The sequence below is a fragment of the Microcaecilia unicolor genome, chromosome 2 (assembly GCF_901765095.1).
Source record: "Microcaecilia unicolor chromosome 2, aMicUni1.1, whole genome shotgun sequence".
Classification (NCBI taxonomy): Eukaryota; Metazoa; Chordata; class Amphibia; order Gymnophiona; family Siphonopidae; genus Microcaecilia; species Microcaecilia unicolor.
Window position 1 is genome coordinate 83,317,219 of NC_044032.1, and position 25,056 is coordinate 83,342,274.

The following is a 25,056-nucleotide window of genomic DNA, read 5'->3' on the forward strand; positions in this document are numbered from 1 at the left end:
TCTTGTTTAATTTGGACACGTCTTCCTGTTCCATTATTGTTGAAGGATGTCCTAGTTTATGAAATACCCTCTCATGACTTGGCTCGCTTGCCGCTTGAAATTGTTTCCAGAGCAGCGGAATTTCCTTTCTACTCCAATTCTTTATGCACTAACAGATTTAGAAGGGATACCTTGGGTTACTTATAGTCGACAGGCAAATAACTCCTTTCAGACCTTGGGACAAATAAGGAGGAATGGAGAATTTATTTCATGGGAGGAGCTTAAAAACTAGGGAACCATGATCCTGATCTGCCCATACTAGTCCAGGCAGATCTGGTTCCCTCCTCTTCTGGAGTTATCCTCCGAAGAACCTTGGAGAATGGATTGTTTTGCAACCCTCATCACGCAGAACGAGGGATCTCTTGTGCATCCCAGTCTCTGCCCCTCACAGCCTGGATGTTGAGAGCCTAGAATTTGTTTCCTTTCATCTTCCAGAGTGCATCTCCAGGTTCTTGCTGGCTTCCAGGAAAGATTCCACTAAAAGGTATTATTTTTTCAAATGGAGGAGGTTTGCTCTCTGATGTGAGAGCAAGGCCCTAGATTCTCTCTCTTGCCCTCACAGTCTCTGCTTGAAAACCTTCAGCACCTCTCTCTGAGTCTGGTCTGAAACCAACTCCATAAGAGTTCACCTCACTGCAAATTAGTGCTTATCATTACTGTGTAGAGGGGAAAGCCCATCCCTGCCAGCCTTTAGTTGTTTGTGTCATGAGAGGTTGCTTTTATCAAGCCTCCGGTCAAACCTCCACCTGTGTCATGGAACTTCAACGTCGTTCTCGTCCAGCTGAAGAAAGCTCCTTTTGAGCTACTTGATTCCTATCATCTGAAGTACTTGACCTGGAAGGTCTTGTTTTTGTTGGCTATAACTTCAGCTCGCAGGGTCATTGAACTTCAGGCCCTAATTGTGGATCCACCTTACACAAAATTCTTCACAACAGAGTAGTTCTCCGCACACACCGTATGTTCCTACCTAAAGTGGTGTCAGAGTTCCATCTGAATCAGTCTATTGTCCTACCAACATTCTTTCCCAGACCTCATGCCCATCCTGGTGAAAGTGCCCTGCACACTTTGGACTGCAAGTGAGCATTGGCCTTTTTCCTGGAGCAGACTAGGCCCTACAGACAGTCCACCCAGTTTTTTATTTCATTTGACCCCAACAGAATGGGTGGCTCCATTGGGAAAATGCACCATCTCCAATTGACTGGCAGGTTGCATTTCTTTTGCTTATGCCCATGCTGGGCTGACTCTAGAGGGTCATGTCAAGGATCATGGTGTTGGCGGCAGCCCACTTAAGATCAGTTTCTATAGATGAGATTTGCAAGGCTGCGATGGTCTTTAATCCACACATTCACATCCTACTATTGTCTTGAGCAAGATACCCGACACGACAGTCAATTTGGACATACAGTTCTGTAGAATTTGTTTAGGGTCTAGAATGCAACTCCAGCTTCCTAGGCCCATTTTGTTCTGTTCCAGGCTGCACTCTCTCACTAGTTGTGTATAGTTCAGTCCGATTCGATTTTGAACTGGCTGTTGTGAGTTCCTTAGCGGGGTTTAAAAAACGTTTGGTTAGCTTCCTAAAAGAAAAGTCCATAAGGTATTATTAAATGGACTTAGGGAAAATCCACTGCTTATTTCTAGGATAAGTAGTATAAAATGTATTGTACTGTTTTGGGATATTGCCAGGTACTTGTAATTTGGATTGTCCATTGTTGCTCTCACGAATGCGCAGTAGGGACTCTAGCAAGTGGCACTTAAAGTTTATATGCTGTCAAAGCATTCTGCACCAGGTGACGTGAATGACATTACCCACATGTGAGAATGAATGGCCTGGTTTCTTCAGTTATCCATTTTAGTGACTGAATATTGCCACTTAAATGGAAAACTTTTTGCCCAACCCTTGAGCACCCTTAGCCATAACTCTCTCTGAAATGCATAGCTGGCTATTTAATGATTTAAATGGCCAAAATTATACATTATACTGGCTCAGATTAGAGGGGGGAAAAGCATTTCTGTGGTGGTATTGCCACCAATCATATAAGGCTTTTGAATATCAACTAGTAACTATTCATCAGCAATTTAAAAAGCCCAGCCATAGCCTGTTTTAATAGCCATCTTTTTCTTTTGCTAGGATTTCTATGGTATTTTTGTAACTTGAAAGCCTTTTATTAAGTAAGCATCCTCTCATCTCAATACAACACGAATAAACCCACAACATAATCACCCCAGACTACACCCTCCCAATCTCAGACAGCCTGAAAATTCTAATTGACCGAAACTTCACGCTAGAGAGCCAAGTGAAAGCTACAACAAAGAAAATGTTCCATTCAATGTGGAAGCTCACGATTGAAACCATTTTTTCCCCAGAGAAATATTTCTCAACTTGGTGCAATCCATGGTACTAACCTGCTTATTTTTGAAGGAGAAGGGCGGCCATCTTCCAACACAAATCCGGAGATGGCCGGAAAGCTGATTTTGGCCAGCTTCAACTGCTTTCCGTCGCGGCGCCAGCCAAAGTTCAAGGGGGCGTGTTGGCAGTGTACCGAAGGCGGGACGGGGGCATGGTTAAGAGATGGCCGTCCTCGGCCAATATGGAAAAAAGAAGGCCGGCCCTGACGAGCATTTGGCCGACTTTACTTGGTCCCTTTTTGTTCACGACCAAGCCTTGAAAAGGTGCCAGAACTGACCACACTTTTTTGCCAGCCTCTATGCCAGCCTCAAATGTCATACCCAGCTCCATCACAGCACTATGCAGGTCCCTGGAGCAGTTTTTAGTGGGTACTGCAGTGCACTTCAGGCAGGCGGACCCATGCCCATCCCCCCCTACCTGTTACACTTGTGGTGGTAAATGGAGCCCTCCAAAACCCACCCGAAACCCACTGTACCCACATCTAGGTGCCCCCCGTTACCCTTTAAGGGCTATGGTAGTGTTGTACAGTTGTGGGTAGTGAGGGGGGGTTGGGGGGCTCAGCACCCAAGGCGAGGGAGCTATGCACTTGGGACCAATTTGTGAAGTCTACTGCAGTGCCCCCTAGGGTGACCAGTTGGTGTCCTGGCATATGAGGGGGACCAGTGCACTACAAATGCTGGCTCCTCCCAAGACCAAATGGCTTGGATTGGCCGGGTTTGAGATGGCCGCCTTTAGTTCCATTATTGGCGAAAACCAATGGTGGCCATCTCTAAGGGCGGCCCAAATGTTGAGATGCCAGCCCCAACCGTATTATCGAAATGAAAGATGGCCAGCCATGTGTTTCGATAATACAGTCAGGTACGCAGCTTAACGGGGGCGTCAATAGAGATGGCCGCCCTTATAGATGGGTGCCCCCGTTTGATTATGCCCCTCTAAGTCACCTAGACTACTGCAACGGAATCTATGTGGGGTGCGAAGAACAAATTATTTAAAAAAAAACCTCCAAACTGCTCAAACACAACAGCCAGACTTATATTTGGAAAAACGAGATTCGAAAGCTCCAAACCCCCATGAGAAAAACTGCACTGGCTCCCAATCAAAGAACGTATTGCGTTCAAAATCTGCACCCTGGTTCATAAAATCATCTATGGTGAAGCCCGGGGATACATGACAGACCTCATAGACCTGCCAATCAGAAATACAACAAGATCAACGCGAACATATCTAAATCTCCACTACCCAAGCTGCAAGGACCTCAAATACAAATCAATCTATGCATCCAGCTTCTCCTATATAAGCACACAACTATGGAACGCACTACCAAACGCCTTGAAAGCAACATATGACCACCTAAACTTCTGGAAACTACTAAAAACTAATTTGTTCAAAAGGCATACCCTAACGATCCAACTTAAATGTTCTAACTCTGCAACATAACGTAACCAAAGCTCGTGTACGACATAACTCTTCCTCCTTACAATTACCCAATGTGTCACACATGAATTCTACTCTGCCACAACATCACTCTGTATTTGTTCATACCGATATTGGCGATCGCCTGTACGGTAACATGTAGCCACATTGAGCCTGCAAATAGGTGGGAAAATGTGGGATACAAATGTAACAAATACATAAATAAACAAGGTAAACAAAGCAATAAACAACAACAATAGATGCACAGTGGTTCCTTCAGTGCACCTACCCAATCTACAGACCAGACCATATACCAATCCACCTAACCCTGCCCACCTCCTGTACAATATACAAACCACAAGCTACATACTTCATCCAATTTTGTTACCAGCAAGCCAGATTCTCTGTGCAAGGCAGTAAAAGTGCATCGTCATATCTCTGTCAGCATCTCTAGCTAATTTAAGATGTGTGTATATGAGATGTCTGCAGATCTGCAATGTGTCCTTATTGAATACTTTTACACCATGCTTTTATTATAAACCACTTTGAATAACTTTTTCAAAAAGGGCAATGCATGAATTTCTGTAAATAAGTGTAAATAGCACATTATTGTCTAGTTCATGATTTTAGAGCAGACAGTGCAGTGGGACAAACAGTTGTAAAAAATTAAATGTCATCAACTTTCTGCAATCTAAAGAGTTTCCATGTTTCTAAAAGTGTTCTAATACCAATATTTTCCATCTCCAAATATTCTTTTTTTTAACCTTTTATTTTAAGATTTTTCTCAATAAATAACAAAACATTATGAGGTAATAAAACTGTCTCCATGTACATCATTAAACCTTCTTGCTAGAACAACTCAGTGTTACAGAAGTAAACAAAGTATACCTCGCATTGATCCCCCATTATCTTCTCTTACTCTTGAACCCCCCCCCTTAATATCTTCCCCCCTCCCTCCCCATCCCCCAAACATATATCAATATGTGCCCTAGTTCATAAAATTATTCACGGAGACGCACCAGCCTACATGCTAAAAAATCATCCCGCACATTCCTTAATCTTCACTTCCCAAACTGTAAAGGTCTACAATACAAATTAACACACGCGTCAACCTTTTCCTACCTGAGCACACAATTCTGGAACGCGCTGCCGCGCAACTTAAAAACAATCTATGAACTAGCTAACTTCCGAATTTTACTGAAGACCCATCTCTTTAACAAGGCATACAACAAAGACCAACAAATATGAACTCCTATACACACATCCAGAATTGCCTTTACAAGATTTGCTTGCTAAACTACCATCATGTTTTTCATTATGTTACCCAAGATCCTGTGTTATTACTATATGTACATTTTCTTATATATTTCTCATATTTGATTGCTAAACTACTATCATGATGTATCATTATCAAATTACCCAAAATCCTTCTGTTATTACTAAATGTATACTTTCTCATATATTTCCACTATTCGTGATGTATTGTAAGCCACATTGAGCCTGCAAAGAGGTGGGAAAATGTGGGATACAAATGCAACAAATAAATAAGTAGCTTGAAGAGATCAGACACTATAGTAATGACCATTTTTTCTCATAAATATCCCACACTTTATGGTATTGAGCCAGATTGCTTTTTCGAATAGCTGTCAGTTTTGACATCAGTCGTACATTGTCTAGTCTCAGCAGAACTCTCTGTATGCCTGGAAGCATAGGTGCTTTCCAAGCTGCCGCTATCGTTAACTTACTAGCCACAAACAGCTGGGTGGCAAACCAGTGTATGTCAGGTTTAATTCTGTGCGGTTTTAAAGTGTAGTAAACAGCTGTCCATTTTTACTGGGTATGTCACCTCCATAATTTTGTTCAAAAATGTTACAATTTCCATCCAAAACAATCTTACACTATCACACTCCCACCAAATGTGAGTCATATCCCCCTGTAGTCCATATTTTCTCCAGCAAAGCCCTGACCCTGTCTTATACATTTGCAACAGGCGGCAGGGTGTGTAATACCAACTATAGAGAATTTTGTGTCCATTTTCCATAAGAGCACTTGAGGTTGAAACCTGTAGGAGGGATCTGAACGCCTTGCTCCATTGCTCACATTCATATGTCACCCCCATTACTGCTTCCCATTTGACTGTTTAGTGTACCACTGGGTTGTCCTGAAACAATAACGCCTTGTATAGCCTGGAGATTCCCCCCCGGCCTCCACCCCCCTCATCATACCTCCTTCCAATCGTGTTTCAGTGAGGTTTAGCTCTTCCTCTGCTTTGCGTTTAATGAAATCTTTCACTTGGAGATATTGATACGCCTGCAGAGGAAAGAGCCCATGAACCTTGTATAGCTCTGTATATAGCCCTTGTTCATGGATTTGGCCTAGTTCACATAACCCCATCTTTTCCCACGTTATATATGCCTCGTCCATTGACCTGGGCCAAGGTCTGGTGCAAATCTAAGGTACATATGTGTGTAATATATGCGATCCGGAAAGAATTTTTCTCTTATTTTGTCCCATATCTCCAAGGGCCAACGTAAGAGGGGCCGGGCTACTCTTTATTAAATCCCCTAATTGCTGTTTGGGTACCCACAGCACTGTCCTCAGCAGGACCGATCCCCACCATCCTCGCTGTAGTTCCCCGCCCAGCTTGCACGCCGTCTGCAACCACCCAATAAGATTTTCAGGTGTGCCACCTGATATACGTTTGCAGGCACAGAACTCCCATCCCACCCTTGTTCCCTAGGCTGATACATTACTTCTCTCCGTACTCGAGGTGGTCTTTTCCTCCAGATGAATGCGAACACTTTTCTTTGTAAGCCCCGCAAGTACCCCTTTGGTAGTGCTATTGGTAAGGCCATAAAGAGGTACAGGAGTTTAGGTAATAGTACCAGTAGTACCATCTTTACTGCATTTATCCGCCCCATCCATGATAAAGTAAGTCCCTCCCATCTCTCCATTTCATTAAACAGCCCCCATGTTTTCTCTGGAAAATTAGTGGCAAGAGCTCATCAAGTCTACGTGGAATGTTTATCCCTAAGTATCTAATATACTGCTTAGCCCATCGATAGGGGAACTGTGCCTTCAGTTGCTGCAACTGCTCTTCCGGCAATATCTACATCCAAAGCCTCGGACTGTCAAAATTGATTTTAAATCCTGACACTGCCCCATAACTCTCCCAATTTCGGGGAATGCCACTAGAGGGGTCTTCAAAATAAGCAGGATGTCATCTGCAAATAAAGAATTTTCGTTCTAGCCCCTTCCACTTGAATCCTCTGATTTCTGGGTGCGCTTTTACATGTATGGCCAAAGGCTCCATCACTAGAGCAAAAGTAGTGGAGATAATGTGCACCCCTGTCGTGTCACTCTGTGAAGTCTGAATGATTGAGAAAGTTGCCATTGACCCGTACTGAGGCATATGGTTCTTTATAAATCAGCCTGAGCCAGTTACAGAAACGCCCTGCAATTCCCATTCGTTCCATGACTTTGAAGAGAAAAGACCAGCTCACCCGGTCGAAGGCTTTTTCGGCGTCTAATGACAGAATACAGAGTGGGGTCCCACTGAGTTGTGCGTTTTGTACCATGAAGAGGGCCCTTCGAATATTATCAAACGTCTGTCTATTTTGGATGAACCCTGCCTGATCTTCGTGTATTAATGTGGGTAGGCATTTTGTAGCCGGGACGCCAGAATCTTAGTGAAGATTTTATAATCTACTCACAGTAGGGATATGGGCCTGTATGAGCTATATTGCATGGGGTCTTTCCCTGGTTTGGTATTATCACTATGGTAGCTAAGTTCCATGTCGGTGGGTAACCCGTATTAGTCTCTAGTGAGTTAAATACCTTCAGCAATAGGGGGGCCACCAATTTGCCAATAATTTATAGAACTTATTAGTGTACCCATCGGGCCCTGGTGCCTTGCCTGGAATTAGACTGCTCTATTTCCTCCATAGCTATAGGCTCCGAAAGTGCCTCCTGAGCCTCACTAGAGATCTGGGGAAGGTCCACTTCATCCAGGTACTGTGCTTCAGGCGCACATGTTTGGGAAGCTTCCTGGGAGTACAGTGCCTCAGAAATTTTTAAAGGCTGATCGTATGTAATGCTTGTCCGACCTCACCTGTCCCTTTTCATCTCTCAGGCTTCCTACCCCGTTTCGAGTGGTTTGTTGTTTCAGCTTGTAAGCCAGTAACCGACTAGCCTTATTCCCAAATTCAAAGTGGGACTGACGTACCCTTTGCATCTGTTCGGAGATATCTGCCAGTTCTAGCTCCTGAAACTGGCCCCTTAGCCTTTTTATTGGGCCTCTCTCTCAGTGGACGCATGAGTGTCCCCTCCCTTACCCTGATGTTCTGGTGTATTGTAATTCTGTCCTTAATTTATTCTCCGCTGCTGTTTTTTCCAACACTAGCGCTCAAAGCTATGAGGTGACCTTGCAGGACAGCCTTAAAGCCCTCCCAGACAACCACCGGTGAAACCTCCCCCTTGTCATTGAAGTGTATGTATTCCCTAATGTGTTTTTCTATTGTAAGGACGTTTTCTGGGTCTGATAGGAGTGCATCATCTAGACGCCAGAGCCGTCTTGCCTGATGGACCCCTATCTTTTCATGTGAAGGAGCACTGAGGAGTGAACAGACCAGGTGCATGTATCTCGATTGTGGCTATATGTCCTAAGAGCGAGCCATCCCCCAACCACATGTCTATTTGCGATGAGGTCTTGTGGACCGCTGAGTAATAAGTATACTGACTTTGTGTGGGGTGAGCCCTTCGCCAGAGCTATCAAATGCCAGCGCTCTGTCAACTCATGCAGTTGACACCTATTTAGCTTGGCTTGTGGCCCTCCCATGGAGGAATTATCAACCTTTGGCTGTAGTGTAATATTAGTCTCCCCTATTAGGAGGGAGCCCTCACTGTGCTGTGAGCAATCTGTCAGTTTCTAAGTAAAAGTCTCCCTGACTTGTATTGGGCCCATATACATTCACCACCGTATAGGATTGCCCCGCCAAGGACAGCACCAGGAGCAAGTATCGGCCCTCTTTATCTCGAACTACCTTTTAAACTCACAGAGATTTGCAGAGGGAGAGACAATATAAGCGCACACTGATTGTCTCTCGCCCCTATATTACGGGACTCGGGTTATCACATGTGAATGCATTAATTCTGTTGGCCACGAGTTGGGCCTTCTTCCTGTCATAGGAAGTACTTCAAAAGGGGCTTCAACTAAGTATTAAAAGGTGTGAAATCTTATGCAATCAAGATTTTTTGATTTCTTATTCTGAATTACTTTTGAATATTTCTAGGTAATACGTTAGAAATAAAACAAAACATGGAAAAGAAAATAAGATAATACCTTTATTATTAGACTAAATACACTTTTTGATTAACTTTTGAAGATAACCCTTCTTCTTTAGATCAGAAATAAGCAAATGTTTATAAATAACCAGTATAATATAAGTGAAACACCAAAGTATTCAATGACAGTCTCAAAGAAAGAGGATGGGTAAGTTGAGAAACGGGGAGCTGGTGGATGAGAGACGGTCAGAGATGCATGGTAGATAAGAGGGTGACAAAGCAATAAAATTTTTATGGTTAATAATGGGCTAGAAAACCCAGATGTTTGTTAAGTCCTGTCTGATGGGTGTCAAAATATTTAATCATTTTGACTTCAAATATGTTCCTGGATTGTCTTAAAGTTTCCTTTTAGTATTCTTACCATAAAATCATTGGTACAGTGTTCTTGTTTTGTAAAGTGCTGTCCCGTAGAGGTGACATCCTGGTTTGGCACTGGCATTTTTCATATGATGTCTATAAAATTAACACTTTTTTTTTAGCATCTGTCTGTTTTTTCCAGTATAGCACCCTTCTGAATATTTCTATATTGGTTTTTTTTTTTACATCTGAAGTACTGAGTATGTTGTGTAGATCAGCAAAAAAATTCCTACTTTAATACATTTGAATTGTATTTTTAGACAGCAGAATGTGAAAAATGTACAAGGTGTGAAGGACTTTGCAAGGCATTGTAGCCATGAACATAGAGAGTACACATTTTCAGTTGCAAACCAGTATACAATATACGTAATAATAATATTGCTATAAAAATCCGTGAAAACCTGGTAACAAGACTAGAAGGGTATTAAACTAAGAAGCAAACAAGAATCTAAATAAGTATTTTCCTGTCAAAATGTGGACACATGCCCTTTTGATTTCTGGGGAAGATATGAGCACTCTTGCACTTTGTTGGAACTGACACAATCAACCCCAGTTAGACGCTTTGTCTTCTTTTACCAGTATGTTAGAAAAGCACTCTGCCAGAGTAGAGCCTGTTTCTATAAAGCACCCGGAGAAATGGACATTTATGTGCTGGGTGTACGCAGGATAAACATATATAATATTGATGAATTCAAAGTCAGCACATAGCCAATTACATTGTACAAAGGGAACATAGCCGGTTATATGCCAGCATGTACGTGTCTTTGCAGCCTTAGAAACATAATGGTTATTATTATCCCGACACTGTCAGAATGACTGGTTTCCCCTTACCAGTTTGGCATTTGGCGAGGAATGGGGTCAAAAAACACTAGAGGATTAAGGGGGGAACCCCCCCATTTCCTCCAATGGAGTGCTGCTCAATGGCAGCTGTTTACTAAATCCTAAACGTGCTTGGTAGTAGGTGTAACTCCTAATATTGTTCTTTTTGGGGCATAGGCATTTAATTCCCTTTTGAAATGAGGAATTAACATCTATGAACTTGCCACACCCTTGACCCACCCAAAACATGCCCAGCCCAAACCCTCTTGCTTTGCACGCACTTGGGTTTGATATGTGCCTAGCTTAGCTTTGTAAAATGGGGACTTAGATGTTTATGCAAGATAAACATTTAAGTGCTGTGTTATGATTCTGCTAGGTAGGCAGGGAATGTTTGGGACCCGCTCCTGGTTGGCTTATCAGGGGCTGAGCTGACATCTGAAGCAGTAGATGTCAGAAGCCTGATCTACTTAAGCCTACATCTCCCTTCAACCCCTGCTTTAGCATTTGATTGCTGTCATCTGAAGCCAGCTTTCCTCTCTCTCTGTTTGTGCTAGTGCACACTGTGTTTGCGTTGGAGATTTGCTTTCTCTCCTCCTAGTTTGTACATTCTGTGTGAGTGCTGGGTGTTCCCAGCGTGTGCTTGATTGCCTCACTGCACTGCACCTGGGTCTATTCTCTGCTTGGCTGGTGTTGTAGTGTTGTGGTAAGCTTGTCCCTGTATCGTTCCAGTTTGGTTGTTTAAGTTTCCTTACCTCTGTGTTTACCTTTTGTGCTGTATTTATTATTGCCTTGTAGTCCTGCCTTTGTGGGCAGCCTCTTGACCCTTTATTTCGTCCTGGGGGGTTGTTTTTTCCTTTGTTTGCTTTAACGCTTTGCTTTGTCTGCATTGTAATCCCTGCTTCTGGCAGGTTAGTGTTTTAAAAGCAGCCTTTTCCTTTAGCCTGCTTTGATTCTTTCTTTGCTGTGTCTGTGTCCTGTTTCTGATGAGGTCTGCTCCTTATCTGATCTGTATGTGTTAGTAAACGTTCGCTGTTTGCTTACCTTTCCCTTGCCTTTGAGCGCTGTGTGGAACAGCCTTGTGTATCCCTATTTAGCAGTTCCCTTTAGCCCTGTGTGTTGTGAGGCCAGCCTTGTGCATTGGATTCCCTTTGCCTTTGAGTGCTGTGTGGCACAGCCTAGTGTATCCCTGTTTAGCTGTTCCTTTTATCCCTGTGTGTTGTGAGGTTAGCATTGTGTTTTCCTAGTGGCTTTCCCTTTCCCTTGTATGTTCCCTTGTGTGGCTTCCTTTATCCTTGACTGGCTGTGGCGCAGCCTTGTGTTTCCTATAGAAACGTCTGTCGGTCACTTTTCCCTTGCATCCTTAGCTAGCGCTGTGTGCGTTGCTGGTGCTCCAATCCCTTTGGGGACCCCTCGTTCTTTTTCCATTCCCACTGTATGACTCGGTTCCTGTTCGGCCGTGAGGCCTGCATGCTTGGACTCTATGCGAGTGGGTTCCCAATAGGCCATGAGGCCCGCCTGAATGCTCTATCTCCCATTTTCTGGTGGTGCTAGTTGGTTGTTGTGTGTGGGGGGGGCTTGGTGGCTGGGTTAGTGCATAGGGGCCTGTTGGTCTACCCTAGGCCTTGGCCAAAGCCCTATACTAGGCCTCGGCCTGGGCTCACAACCAGATTAACATGCTGCAGGCTTCTGCACGTTTCAAATGTGAATTGGACTTGTAAAATGAAAGCCAATGTGAGTTTTGCCTCTTTATTTATGATATAATATCAGTTAATTTGCTCCTTAAATTATTGATACAATTAATGTTTCAAGAAGAATTTGGTGTCAGCCACATCACTTTTATTAGGAACATATGACCTGTGTTTACAAAGGCGTGCTATAAGCGAGTTAGTGTTTTTAACGCACATGGTTGACACGCCTTAAACGCTAACGCACCTATAGGAATGTATTAGCGTGTTAGCCTTTAACGCACCTTAACTTTAAAGGCCGCTAACGTGCCTTAGTAAACATACCCCTAAATTTGTTAACATTCGTTTGCATATACTGTAGCAGGACATGTTTATCCACTCCTACCCTAGCTGATAACAACCATTTCTCTGACCTCATGTGCAACTTCCTTTAAATTAATCACCTTACTTTCTAACTCTTCCTACTTCTTACCCTTCCATATGTTACATCTTTGCTTTACCCTTCGCTATCACTTATAATATTCTATTACATCTTGTGTTGACATTGTAAATAGTATACCATGCCATACTTTGTATTGTTTTTGAATATTTTTACTGCTGTAATTGTCTATTGCTCATGTTCTATTCTTACTGTACACCGCCTTGAGTGAAATTCCTTCAAAAAGGCGGTAAATCCTAATATATAAAATTAATAAAATTTAGTTCATCAGAATGCTTTAAAATGTAGCAAACGCAAAAGCGATTTAATGCATTTTAACCTAAAAAATTAATGTGCACAGATTTTATATATGCATGTTAAAAAGTTTGTAGTGTAAATTTTTTTTATTAAAAACAAACATGGGAAACAAACCAAACAAAAAATCTAAAAATTGGAAAAATAAATCCAAAAACTCTGAAAACAAACCTAAAATTTTTGTCTGTGCATATCCCTAGCGTTTATCATGCACTTGCATCCATCCACCTCAAAAATGAAAAACAAAATCAATATAAGAAAAAAAATAATAAATTCCATAAAGTAAGCCAGTCACTGCAGTTTTTTTTTTGTTTTCTCAACAGGTGAAAAGCCATTTCAGTGTCCAAACTGTCATGAACGCTTTGCTAGAAACAGTACGCTTAAGTGTCATTTGACAGCTTGTCAATCTGGGGTAGGAGCAAAAAAAGGAAGAAAGAAGCTCTATGAATGTCAGGTATGCAACTACAGTTACCTTTTGAGTTTGGTTTGGGATTTTTTTGGGCATGTGGAGGCATTGCTTGTTTGTTTTTTTTTTTGGAAGGGAGGATTACATTAATAGTTCTTATGTTCTAGCATTTTTGTTTAAAGAGAGTTATGAAGGAAATAGAAATATGATGGTTGACATCTAGAGGGAAAAATGAAAACTATTTCAACATGTAAAATAATGTTATTAAAAATGGGCTTTCTGAAAACCGAAGGTCCAAGAAAACAGCAGGATAATCGATCTGTAAACTCCAAGATGGACACCAAACGAAGCAGATATGTATGTGGAAAACAATATTTAATTGATATGGATCAATAAAAATTAACAAGCCCGACACAGGCCGTGTTTCGCTCCACTGGGTTGCATCAGGGGCTAATCGATATCTATAAAATCATATAGTCTTCACTTGAGTATCTTCTGAAATCGTGAACCGACATATGCCACCATAGTTACACCAGTGTTTGAAGGGAAAGGATATGCATACATTCCTTTTTTAAACCTACCCCATGGAGAGTACATGTTCATAGTTTTTTTTTTTTTTTTAAGCCTTATTTATAATTTTACATTTTTAAGACACAGTACATATCTATACATCAGTTTTATAGGTACATGACTTTATATAACAGCATAAAGATTCCAAACATCCTCTGACGGAGAAAACATCAGTTGAACCATTATACACCTCCGCTTAGGTTAATCTTGTCTCCACCCTTTTAACCTCTTCCACCCCCCTCATTAATGCATAAGTAACAGGTTTTATATTGCAGAGGTTGCTTTCCATTTAACATATGGATCCCAGATTTTTTGGTATTGTGTAATTCGGCCGTTTCTCATGGCAGTGAGCTTTGACATCAATTGAATTCTATCCAGTCTTTCCCGGACTCTATGTATCCTGGGATCGTAAGCTTCCTCCAGGCTGAGGCAATGACTAATTTACCTGCCACAAAAAGCTGAGTGGCAAAGCTGTGTATGATTTTTTTAATTTCTGGAGGTTTAAAGTGGAGTAAACAGCTCTCCACCTCCATGGGATATGCCTGATTCGTCACTTCACATAAAAAGCTTATCACCTCGCTCCAGAACTTCTGAGCGTGTCTGCAAGCCCACCACACGTGAAGCATATCCCCTTTTATCTCACATTGCCTCCAACAGTTACCAGAGCCCTTCTTATACATTGTGGCTAATCGATGGGGGGTATAATACCACCAGTATAATATCTTGTGCCCATTTTCTATCAGGGAACTAGAGATTGAAACCTTCAGTAGCGATCGAAAGGCCTGTGCCCATTGAGTGGGGTCATAAGTGGAACCTATTGCTGATTCCCATTTGCAGTATAGTGATCTATCGGGTTCTCCCTAGATAAAAGGGCCCCATAAATTTAGTTATCCCCCCCTTACTTCCCCCATTTGTCAGACTCTTCTCCAGTGCCGTCTCTGTCAGACTAAGCTCTTCTGCCACTCTTTTCTTTATAAAGTCACGAACCTGGTAAAATTGAAAAGCTTGCAAGGGTGAGAGTCCATGTTCTTGGCATAGCTATGTATATGAGGCCGCTACCCCTTGTTCCCACATTTGTCCCAGTTCACATAAGCCTCGCTCTTCCCATTCTAGGTATGCCCCATCTAGATGACCCGGTCCAAATTGTGGAGCGAATCTAAGAACGTGTGTAAAGTATGTTCTTTCTGGGAAGTGCTGTTTCCGTATCTGTTTCCAGGTTATAAGCGGCCACCTCAGCATAGGAAGGCTTCTTTTAATTACTTCATCTAATTGATGTGTCGGAAGCCCCGGCAACGCTCTCAAGGGTATGGGATCTACCCATCTCTGTTCCATTTAATTGCCTATCTTCTATCGGGTTTTGCTGCCACGCGGCTAATACTTTTAAATGCGGCCGCTTGGTAATAAGTCTTAAAAGATGGGACCCCCCCATCCCGCCCCGTTTACGTGGTTGATATAACATCTCTCTCCGCACTCTCGGGGGTTTCTTTCTCCAAATGAACGCAAACGCCTTCCTCTGCAAATTTCATAGAAAGCCCTTGGGAGGGTAATTGGAAGTGCCATGAAAAGATATAAAGTTTGGGAAGAACTATCATTTTATTGCACTGATTCTTTCCCATCCAGGACAAGGTTCGGCCCTCCCATCGTTCCATCTCCAAAAAAAGTTCTCGCACTTTGTCTGGGAAATTGTATTTGAAAATTTCTTCTATTCTACGTGGAATGTTGACCCCTAAGTAACGAATGTATTTGGTCGCCCATCTATATTGAAATTGTTGTTGGAGCACCGTCAGTTGCACCTCAGGGATCCCCACGTCCAATGCTTCAGATTTGTCAAGTTAATTTTAAATCCGGATACTTCCCCATATTTTTGTATTGCCTCATTTATTTTGGGAAGGAGACCAAAGGCTCCACTAATGTGAGCAAAATATCATCCGCAAACATGAGAACCTTGGTCTCTATACCTCCCCATCTTGGCCCCCTGATCTCTCTTTGGGTTCTAATTTGAATAGCCAGCGGTTCCATTACTAGGGCAAATAAAAGCGGGGATAACGCACAGCCCTGTCTGGTACCCCTATTTAATTGGAATGTTTGAGAAAGATGACCATTAACCCGCACAGCCGCTTTTGGGGATTTATATATCGTATGTAGCCAGGACCCAAATCGTCCCCCAATGCCTACCTGCCTTAATACCTCAAACAGAAAGGGCCAGCTCACCCTGTCAAACGCTTTCTCGGCATCCAGGGACAAGATACATAAAGCAGTATTTTGAATTTGTGCGTTCTGAACCATAAAGATGGCTCTCCTGACATTATCAAAAGTCTGCCGACCCTCCACAAACCCTGCTTGATCTTCATGGACTAATTTTGGGAGATATTTTTGTAATCTAGTTGCCAATAATTTGGTAAATATTTTATAGTCCACACCTAGCAGGGAGATAGGTCTGTACGACCCACATTTCTGTGGGTCCTTGCCTGCTTTAGGGATCACGGTAATAGTAGCTAGATCCCATGTCGGCAGCAACCCTGTGGTCATGTCTATAGAGTTGAAGACTCTCACTAGAATGGGGGCTAACAACCCTCCAAAGATTTTATAAAATCGATTTGTGTATCCGTCAGGGCCCGGCGCTTTATGGGGAGCCAGTGTTTTAATGGTAGCTATAACCTCTTCTAACATGATGGGTTTGATAACATTTGTTGAGCTTCCTCGGACAGCTGTGGGAGCTCAATTCCCGCCAAAAACTCCGTTATACTTTCCAAGTTTGGGGTTGTCTCTGGGGTGTATAATTGTTGATAAAAGGATCTAAATATAGATTTTATCGACTCCAGATCTGAATGGAGCTCCCCTTGTTCATCTTTTAACTTCCTATTCCATTCCTGGCAGCTCTTTGTTTTAATTTATATGCTAATAACCGACTGGGCTTATTGCCAAATTCAAAATGCGTTTGACCTACCCTTTGCAATTGTACCGTCAAGTCTGCTAATTCTAGGTCTAAGATCTTATTTCTTATCTCCTGTGCCTGTCCCAGTAGTGTTGGATTGGGCTGCGTGTCCCCTTGCTGCATCTCCCCCTCCACTCGCAACAATTCCTCCCGCAATTTCTGTTCCTCAGCAGATCTCTTTTTCCAACAGTGTGAGCGCAGCGCAATCAACTGGCCTCGCAGCACTGCCTTAAGGCCCTCCCAGAGTATGATCGGGGACACCTCCCCATTGTCATTATAGGTGAGGTATTCTTTAATATTTTGTTCAGTGGAGAGTATGTTATCTGGGCTCATTAGTAACGTGTCATCTAGGCACCATGTGCGCTCTTTCCGTGGTACCCCCCCTGTCAGAGAGTCGCAGCAGCACTGGAGAATGATCCGACCATGTACAAGGTAGTATTTGGGATGTGGCCCCCATATTCAGTATCATTATGTCTCCTAGCCACATGTCTTCGGGAGAAGCTATGGTGGACTGAAGAGTAAAATGTGTAGTTGCGTGTTTGAGGGGTTATCCCTACGCCATAGGTCTGTCAGCTGCCATTTTGTGAGTAAATCTCTAAGTTGGCGTCTACCCTGTTGGCCATATGTGACTCCCATTGTGGAATTATCTAAATGTGGATGTAGAGTAATGTTAAAGTCTCCTCCTATTAATAGGGATCCCTCAATGTGTTGTGTAATTTGTCGGTCTAGTTCTAAAAAAAATTGTTCCTGATTGGCATTGGGCCCATATATGTTTAGAACCGTATAGGGCCTTTCCAGCTAATTGTAGGTTCATAATCAATATCGCCCATCTTTGTCCGTATACCTTTCGCGTCACCAAGGCTTGGAATTGCTAAGGGCTATCAAGACCCCTTTACTTTTTGTGTTCGCATGGGAAGTAAGCAAAATAATATATAAGGGTATTGCTTATGCATACATAGTCTCTGTATCTAGGGTTAAGGTGGGTTTCCCTGGATTAAGCCACATCCACTTGTAGGCGGATAGTTCCCTAAATAGCAGTTGCCGCTTTTGGGTATGTTTAGTCCCTTTACATCAATGATAACCATGTTATATCAGCCATAATTACTCCCCCGGTATCATTCTTCGCCCCTGCACTTGCCTTTACTTGGAGAGGACTATATATCTCTTGCCACTGTGTCATCTCCGTTCCCCTCCTTTTTCCCCTCCCCTCCATTTCCCACCCTTCCCCCCCCCCCCCCCCCCTCTGTAAGTTAGGTGTCTCTCAGTATCGACAGGCACCTAAGCAAAGAGAGAGTGACTCACCAAACAGTTTCCGCATACCCCTTGAACAGCAGTTAACGTAACATGAGCAAACTAACAGAACTTAAGTGTGTCTTTCATCTTGGTCCCGAGTCGCCGCTTTGGTATCTAGCGGCTTTTCGCCCTCTGTTGGTTCTGAGACGTCTCGTCCCGTTGTTTCATGTGATTTTGGCAGCAGACTGTTGACGTTGTAATCTCCGTGGGCCTTTTCCCACTCTTTTCCATTTGTTGATGCTGATTGCGTGTTATTTCTTTTTCCCCCATTGGGGGCAGCCAAGTCCGTTTCCACTTCCAGTTCAGGCAAATCATCCTGGCCTTTCTAGTGATCTTATTTGGTGTTGCTCTGCCGTCTTTGTAAAATGCCAAGGCAAAGGGGATATCTCCATCTGTATTGTATGTTTAAGTCACGCAGCCTTCTCGTGAAAGGTTTCAACTCATTCTTCTTTTTAACGTCGCTGCTGCTACATCTTGATAAATTTCAATTCTATATGAGTCCCATTTAAAGTCCGTGACTTGACGTGCTGCTTTTAAGATTTGTTCTTTAAACTTAAAACTCGTGAAGCAGGCTATTATATCTTTTTGAGGCGTTATTGCGGCTCGGACCTAGCACTCTGTGGGCCCTTTCTATTTGGATTGCCTCTGCCTCAACAGCCAAGTTGTTCGCCGTCATCAGCTCGGCCACCATCTTTTGGATCACCGCTGCGCTGTCTTGATACGTAGGTGTCTCCGGTAGCCCACGAAAGCGCAGGTTGTTCCGTCGGCCTCTGTTTTCTAAATCTTCAACTTTGGACCATAATTGTTGTTGCTCTTTGTGCAGGCCTGCAATTTGTTGTTCCATCTGACCCAGGGCTTCACTGTGGCCCTCCACTTGACTTTCTGTTTCCTCCAGGCGCGTCCCAAGCTCCCGAATTTCACCTCTAAGGTCAGCTCCAAGCGTGGCCACTTCTGTTCGTAACGCATTCAGGTTGGAGCTGATTTCTTGTAGCCAGTTTTTTAACGCCGGGGCGATTTCTCCCTCTGCCTCCTCCAATTCGGGGCGCTCGGGTGAGCTCTCGCCTCTGCTCTGATGCCTCTCCTCTTGTTTCTCTTGCTCTCCGCGGGCCGCCGCCATCTTGGAGCCCGGCGCACCGTCTCCGCTCGGATAAGCAAATCGGGTTAAATCCAATCCCGTCGCTTTTTGACTCATTTTAGTGAGATAGCTAACTGAAGAGGAGGATATGCAGACCCGTTGGGCTTCGTTTGCCGCTAGTCGCTCTTGTTTATCAGTAGATTTCGTGCAGGGTAGCGGGAGCTCCGCACTCAGACGTCCATGTATCTGGTGACGTCACTTCCTCCGTACATGTTCATAGTTAAACCTGCTTTTTAGTATGCACAAGTTTCCTAGCTTATTTTATGCTTATACATGCATATTTTCTAATCCCTCTCCAACCCCATCCATGAGAATACCTTCTCTTGGGTCAAATAATCTTGTGCACATAGGATTGCTTGCATGTAGTCCAGGCAATTCTATGAAAGGCTATTTACTAGCAAAAATATCTTATAATATTACCCCTAACTTGGGGGTTCTCAACCCGGTCCTCAGGATACACTCAGCCAGTCAGGTTTCAGGGTATCCACAATGAATATTCATGAGATAGATTTGCATGCTCTACCTCCATTGTAAACAAATCTATTTCATGTATTATATATTTGTGAGTATTCTGAAAATCTGACTGGCTGGGTGTGTCTTAAGGACTGGGTTGAGAACCGCTGCCCTAAATGGTTAAAATATACACTTTTGCTTTTAAAAGTGCATTCTTTAACCATATAGATAGACATTCTTGGGGAAAGACATAAATTCATCATTTTCAAATTACACATATGTTTTTAGTTAGAAAAGCAGAAACACCTACAGGTACTTTTTCTCACAGCAATAATCATGCACAACTGTATGTGTACTTTTACTTTGTTATTGCTGTAAATCCTTCAGGTAAAAGTTATCCTTCCTTTTCATCCAACTAGATCAGTCCATTCCAGCAGGTTGTGACATTGCTGGTTTATGAGCTGGTGCTTGCTAGGATTCCTCAGTATTTCTGTACCTCCAGCAATGGTGAAGTTGAGCTGGTGCTAGCTAGGCTAGTTCAGCCTGATCCCTCAGATGGCAGTCCACGCTGGTCTATGGGGTTAGGGCCACAATCAAAACCCCAATATAGCTGGGAGCGCTTGTAGCAGAATATAAGCGTTGCCATACTGGGCAGATGGAAGGTCCCTCAAGTATCCTGTTTCCAACAGTGGCCAATCCAGGTCACAAGTACCTGGCAAGATCCCAAAAGAGTAAACTGATTTTATGCTGCTTATCCTAGAAATAACTGTTAACTAATTATAGACCGTCACTCTGTCCCATATGATGAAATATCAAAAAAGTTCACAGAGTGTATGAATGCAAATATGGTAGTCTCAAATAATTTTAGACTAAAGTGAAGGAGAGTCTCATATATAGTACTCAGTAATATTGCTTTCACTCAATAGGTGAATACATTACATATATTAATGTCATAATCATTGACTCAACCTCCACCATCCCAATTATAATAACAAAAAAAGACTTGCACTGCTTTTTTTATATATATACTTATCAAAGAGATGCACACTGCACTTATCTTAGGCAGATTGGTGCGCTTGTCTTTTTTTGTTATTATAATAATATTATAATAAGTCTTTTTTTGTTGTTATAATTGGGATGGTGGAGGTTGAGTCAATGATTATGACATTAATATATGTAATGTATTCACCTATTGAGTGAAAGCAATATTACTGAGTACTATATATGAGACTCTCCTTCACTTTAGTCTAAAATTATTTGAGACTACCATATTTGCATTCATACACTCTGTGAACTTTTTTTGATATCCTAGAAATAAGCAGTGGATTAATAATGGCTTATGGACTTTTCTCTTAGGAAAGTATCAAACTTTATTTTAAACCCTGCTAAGCTAACTGCTTTTACCATATTCTCTGGCAACAAATTCCGGAGTTTAATTACATATGAAGTGAAGAAATATTTTCTCTGATTTGTTTTAAATGTACTACTACTTAGCTTCATTGCTAAGGAGTGGAGGAGTGGCCTAGTGGTTAGGGTGGTGGACTTTGGTCCTGAGGAACTGAGCTCGATTCCCGCACAGGCAGCTCCTTGAGACTCTGGGCAAGTCACTTAACCCTCCCATTGCCCGCCGCATTGAGCCTGCCATGAGTGGGAAAGCGCGGGGTACAAATGTAACAAAAAAAAAGAAAAGAAAGAGTAAACAAACAATTCATGTCTCTGCATATACTGAAATTGAGCTCTTATAGTGGCTGATGAAAAGGCCCACTTGGGGAGTTGCTCAGCCTTTCTGTTGTGAGGCTCCTGCATTGAGCTTTAGCCTATGGGCTCCAACTGGCAGGGCTCGCTGGCACAGGTTCTCTGTCACAAAGCCTGTGCTGGGGGGGGGGGGGGGTTAGTTGTCCCGCTCCCTTGAGCCCTGCAGAACCTTAGGGGAATAAAAAGCTATTTGAGCAGCTTTGTTCCTTGAACCTGATTGAAAAAAAAAAAAAAGAAAAAATATATAGAGAGAAACAAACAGTATGAGTCTTGGGGTGAGTTGCAGAGGGGAGCGATCCAGTCTGGTTTAGGAGGAGTGCTTCTGCCATGAGCTGTCATCTAAGGGAGCCAGCAGCTTGCCAGGACTATAGAGAGGCAGGAAGCTCCCATGTTCAGGCCAGTTTATGAAATAGCAGTTACTGCAGGAACCAGAGATTCAGGTGTCTCTAATGGCGGCCACAAGATGACTTCAGTCCCCTCTCCATCTTTGGAGGGAACGGCAGCCATTTTGTCCCAAGCTGACCAAGAAGATGGAGGCAGTGCTGTGTCTGCTGTGAACGTAAGGAGCAGCTTGGGGGACCCATTCCAGCATGTGGAGGAACAAGGCCAACTGGTGGGGCCCTGGGGCCTGAGTGGGTCCAGATGATAGCGGACCGAATCCAGAGTCTCATGGCAAGAGGGTAGGTGTGGAGTGGAGTCTCCCTCCTTACCTGCGGTCTTTTGGTGGGGTCTCAAGAGACCAAAGGGCCTCAGTATCAGGCTGCAAGCATTCACATTGGGAGTCTTTTGCCCACTCTCTCTTCCCAGGAGGACATTTGGGACTTAAGAGGATCAGATGCATAATTCTTTCCTGGATGATGAGAAGGAGGGAAAAGTTCTATCTATTAGTTATTTATTTAGCAAATTTATATCCCACTCCATCCACAGTTCTGGGTGGGTTACAAAAGAACCTACATAATAAATCAAAATGGCAGTACATACATACAATCAACAGGAGAAAGAGGAGGAGACTCTCCAGTAGTGTTGATTCAGGAAGGAGGAGCTGAGTCAGCTTATTGATTTGATCTCCTCAGGACTGCAGATTTCTTCCATCGTACAGTAGCTGCCTGCAGTTATAAGCCCCGCCCTGGAAGGTTTATGCAGTTCCCCAGAACTTTTCAGTAAACAAGGCACTGGACCAAATGGTCTAGGCAGAGTGAGAGGACCCTGAGGGAATTCTCAGGGGCTGCAGACAAATGAACAAGATGCATCCCTTGCAGTGAGGGACATAGACAGTCTGTTCATCTGCCCAAGGTGGATGCCCTGTCACAGCAGTAATAAAGAAGACTACCATGTCAAGGAGCATGTGGAGCAGTTCTTAAGGAAGCTCCCAAGAGGAAGATTGATCAACTTTTCAAGCAAGCCTTTTCATCAGCCACTATAAGGGTTAAATTTCAGTATATACAGGCTGTGTCTTTCGAGTGCTGCTGCTGTGGGCCAGCAGGTGTAGGGCTCCGTGGAGGTGGCACAGCATTTTTGGCAGATATGCTGTATGATCTGATTTGATGCTAGGAAGATGGCATCTGCAAAGTAGCCTGTAGGTGGCTATGGCTCCGGTATTGGGCAGTGGATGAGATCTCCAAGGCCTGCCTCAGCAGACTTCTCTTTAAGGAGGACTTAGAGAAGCTGGTGAAGGACCTGATCAAGGCGAGATTTCTAGAGGATTGGCCAAGAGTGGCTTCCTGAAGTCCCAGTATTGGGAATGGTTCCACCAGGGCAAGAGACCATCTGGGAGGCCTCAAGTGTCCAAGGTTTTGAAGGGACAGTCCTTTCAGGGAGCTAGGAGGCCCAATGACTTGGGCTTTCTCCCCCAGAGCTTCTGCCCCTATGAGTTCCCTATAAAGGTCAGATGGGCCCCTCACTGGGTCCTAAATGTGGTAAGTCAAGGTTATGCCTTAGAGCAGGGGTTCTCAGTGTCAGTCTGAGGACTGCAACTCAGGTTTTCAGGATTTCCACAATGAATATGTTTTTGATCATTTGCACTCAGTGGAAACATTGCAACATATAGATCTCTTGTATATTAATGGGGGAAATCCTGAAATCCAACTGGGTTGCAACCCTTGAGGTCTGACCAATGAGCACCTCTGCTTTACAGTTTGCAAGATCCCTTTCAGATGCCTTCTGGATATCCCCTCGCAGGTCCCACACAAAAGGGAAGTGGTCCACATCACACTGCAACATCTGCAGTTGGGGGGCACCGTGCAGGAAAGAAACATGGGCCAGTATTCCATCTACTTTGTGATTCCAAAAGTGTGTTTGGGGGGGGGGGGGCTACTTCAGTCACATACTGGACTTAAAAGAAGTCAGTGCCCATGCTGTGAGGCTCTCAGACCAGGTGAGTTTCTCACCTCCCTAGACTTGATGGAGGCATACCTTCATATCCCTATCAGTGCTCAACACAAGCACTTCTTGAGGTTCTGTGACTTGGGTGACCACTTTCAGTTCATAGCAATGTCCTTTTGGCTTGCTTGTGGCCCATGGACCTTTTCTAAGGTCATGTGGTGGTGGCCACCTTTCTCCATCAACAGGGGATACAGAATGAGAGGCCTGGGAGCCATGGCAGCAGTGATTGCCCTACTGAAGACCACTGATAGGTAGTTAATTACTCCAGGAGACAGCTTGTAATTTTATTGATGTATTTTGTTCACTGCCATGAATAAGGGTGGGTTATAAGTAATAAATCCAAATTCAAAACAGGTGCATGCCAGGTAAATAGGGTACCTGGGAGTGGATTTTAATGTGAGACCAGAATGGAATGCCTACTGGAGGAGAGAACCTGCAAACTGCAATCCCTAAAACAGTTCATCTGTGCCTAGATGACACCCAGGGCCTATGATTACATTTAGCTCCTGGGGTCCATGGCAGCAATCATAGAGGTGGTACCATGGGCCATGTTTCACATGAGACCACTGCACAGAACCTTTGTCTCTAGATGGGCCCCCCTCCCCGCTCACAGGACTTCGAGGCCTCTCTGCACTCGGGGTCCCTTGGGAAGGAGTTGACCAGGTGGGACAACTGGATCATCTGAGCAAGGAGATTGCCCTGGATTCTCCTATGTGGATCACAGTTACCATGAACACCTGCAGTCTGAGGAGCTCGCTGTGGTACAAGATGGCTCAGGTGGCAGACCAAGAGGAAGCAAGATGGCTGATCAAGAGGTTGGAGATGAGGGCCATTCACTTAGCCCTCAAGACCTTTCTCCCCCTGCTGTTGGGCAAAGTGATCTGAGTGATATTGGACAATGCCACCATAATGGTGTATATCAACAGACTGGGAGGAACCAGGAGTGCGGCAGTAGCAGAGACGTAGCCAAGTTTGATGTCAGGAGGAGCGATTTTTGTAAGATAGGCACCAGTGCGAGGCTGAAGGGCCAAGAGAAGAGGGGAGGGTTACATCTCCATAGGTGGTTGGTGACTCAGATTTTTGAAGAGGCTAAGTGGGTGTGGAGCTGGGGTGGGGTGTGGCAGGTAGGTTAAATCCTTAAGGTGGCAACACCTGTGTCAGCAGTACAGGAAAAGGAGTACTTTGAACACAATAGGAAAGGATCCCTTCACTATGTTGCTCAGCCACACCCCCCCCCCCCCCAACCCTGTACCTCTTGTTACTGATGGTAATATGCACACTGAACATATTCCATGGAATTGTGCGCCAGAAAGCACAGGATCTGATACAGA

General features: G+C 43.7%; 1 protein-coding gene across 1 annotated transcript in view; it reads left to right on the top strand.

Moving 5' to 3' along the window:
• The window catches only part of ZNF131 (zinc finger protein 131), a 206,725-nt gene that overhangs the window by 161,702 nt on the left and 19,967 nt on the right, over positions 1 to 25,056 (top strand). Inside the window, exon 7 of the mRNA XM_030193094.1 lies at positions 13,120 to 13,250. Within this exon, the coding sequence (XP_030048954.1) occupies positions 13,120 to 13,250 (131 nt within the window). The remainder of the gene's footprint in view (positions 1 to 13,119; positions 13,251 to 25,056) is intronic.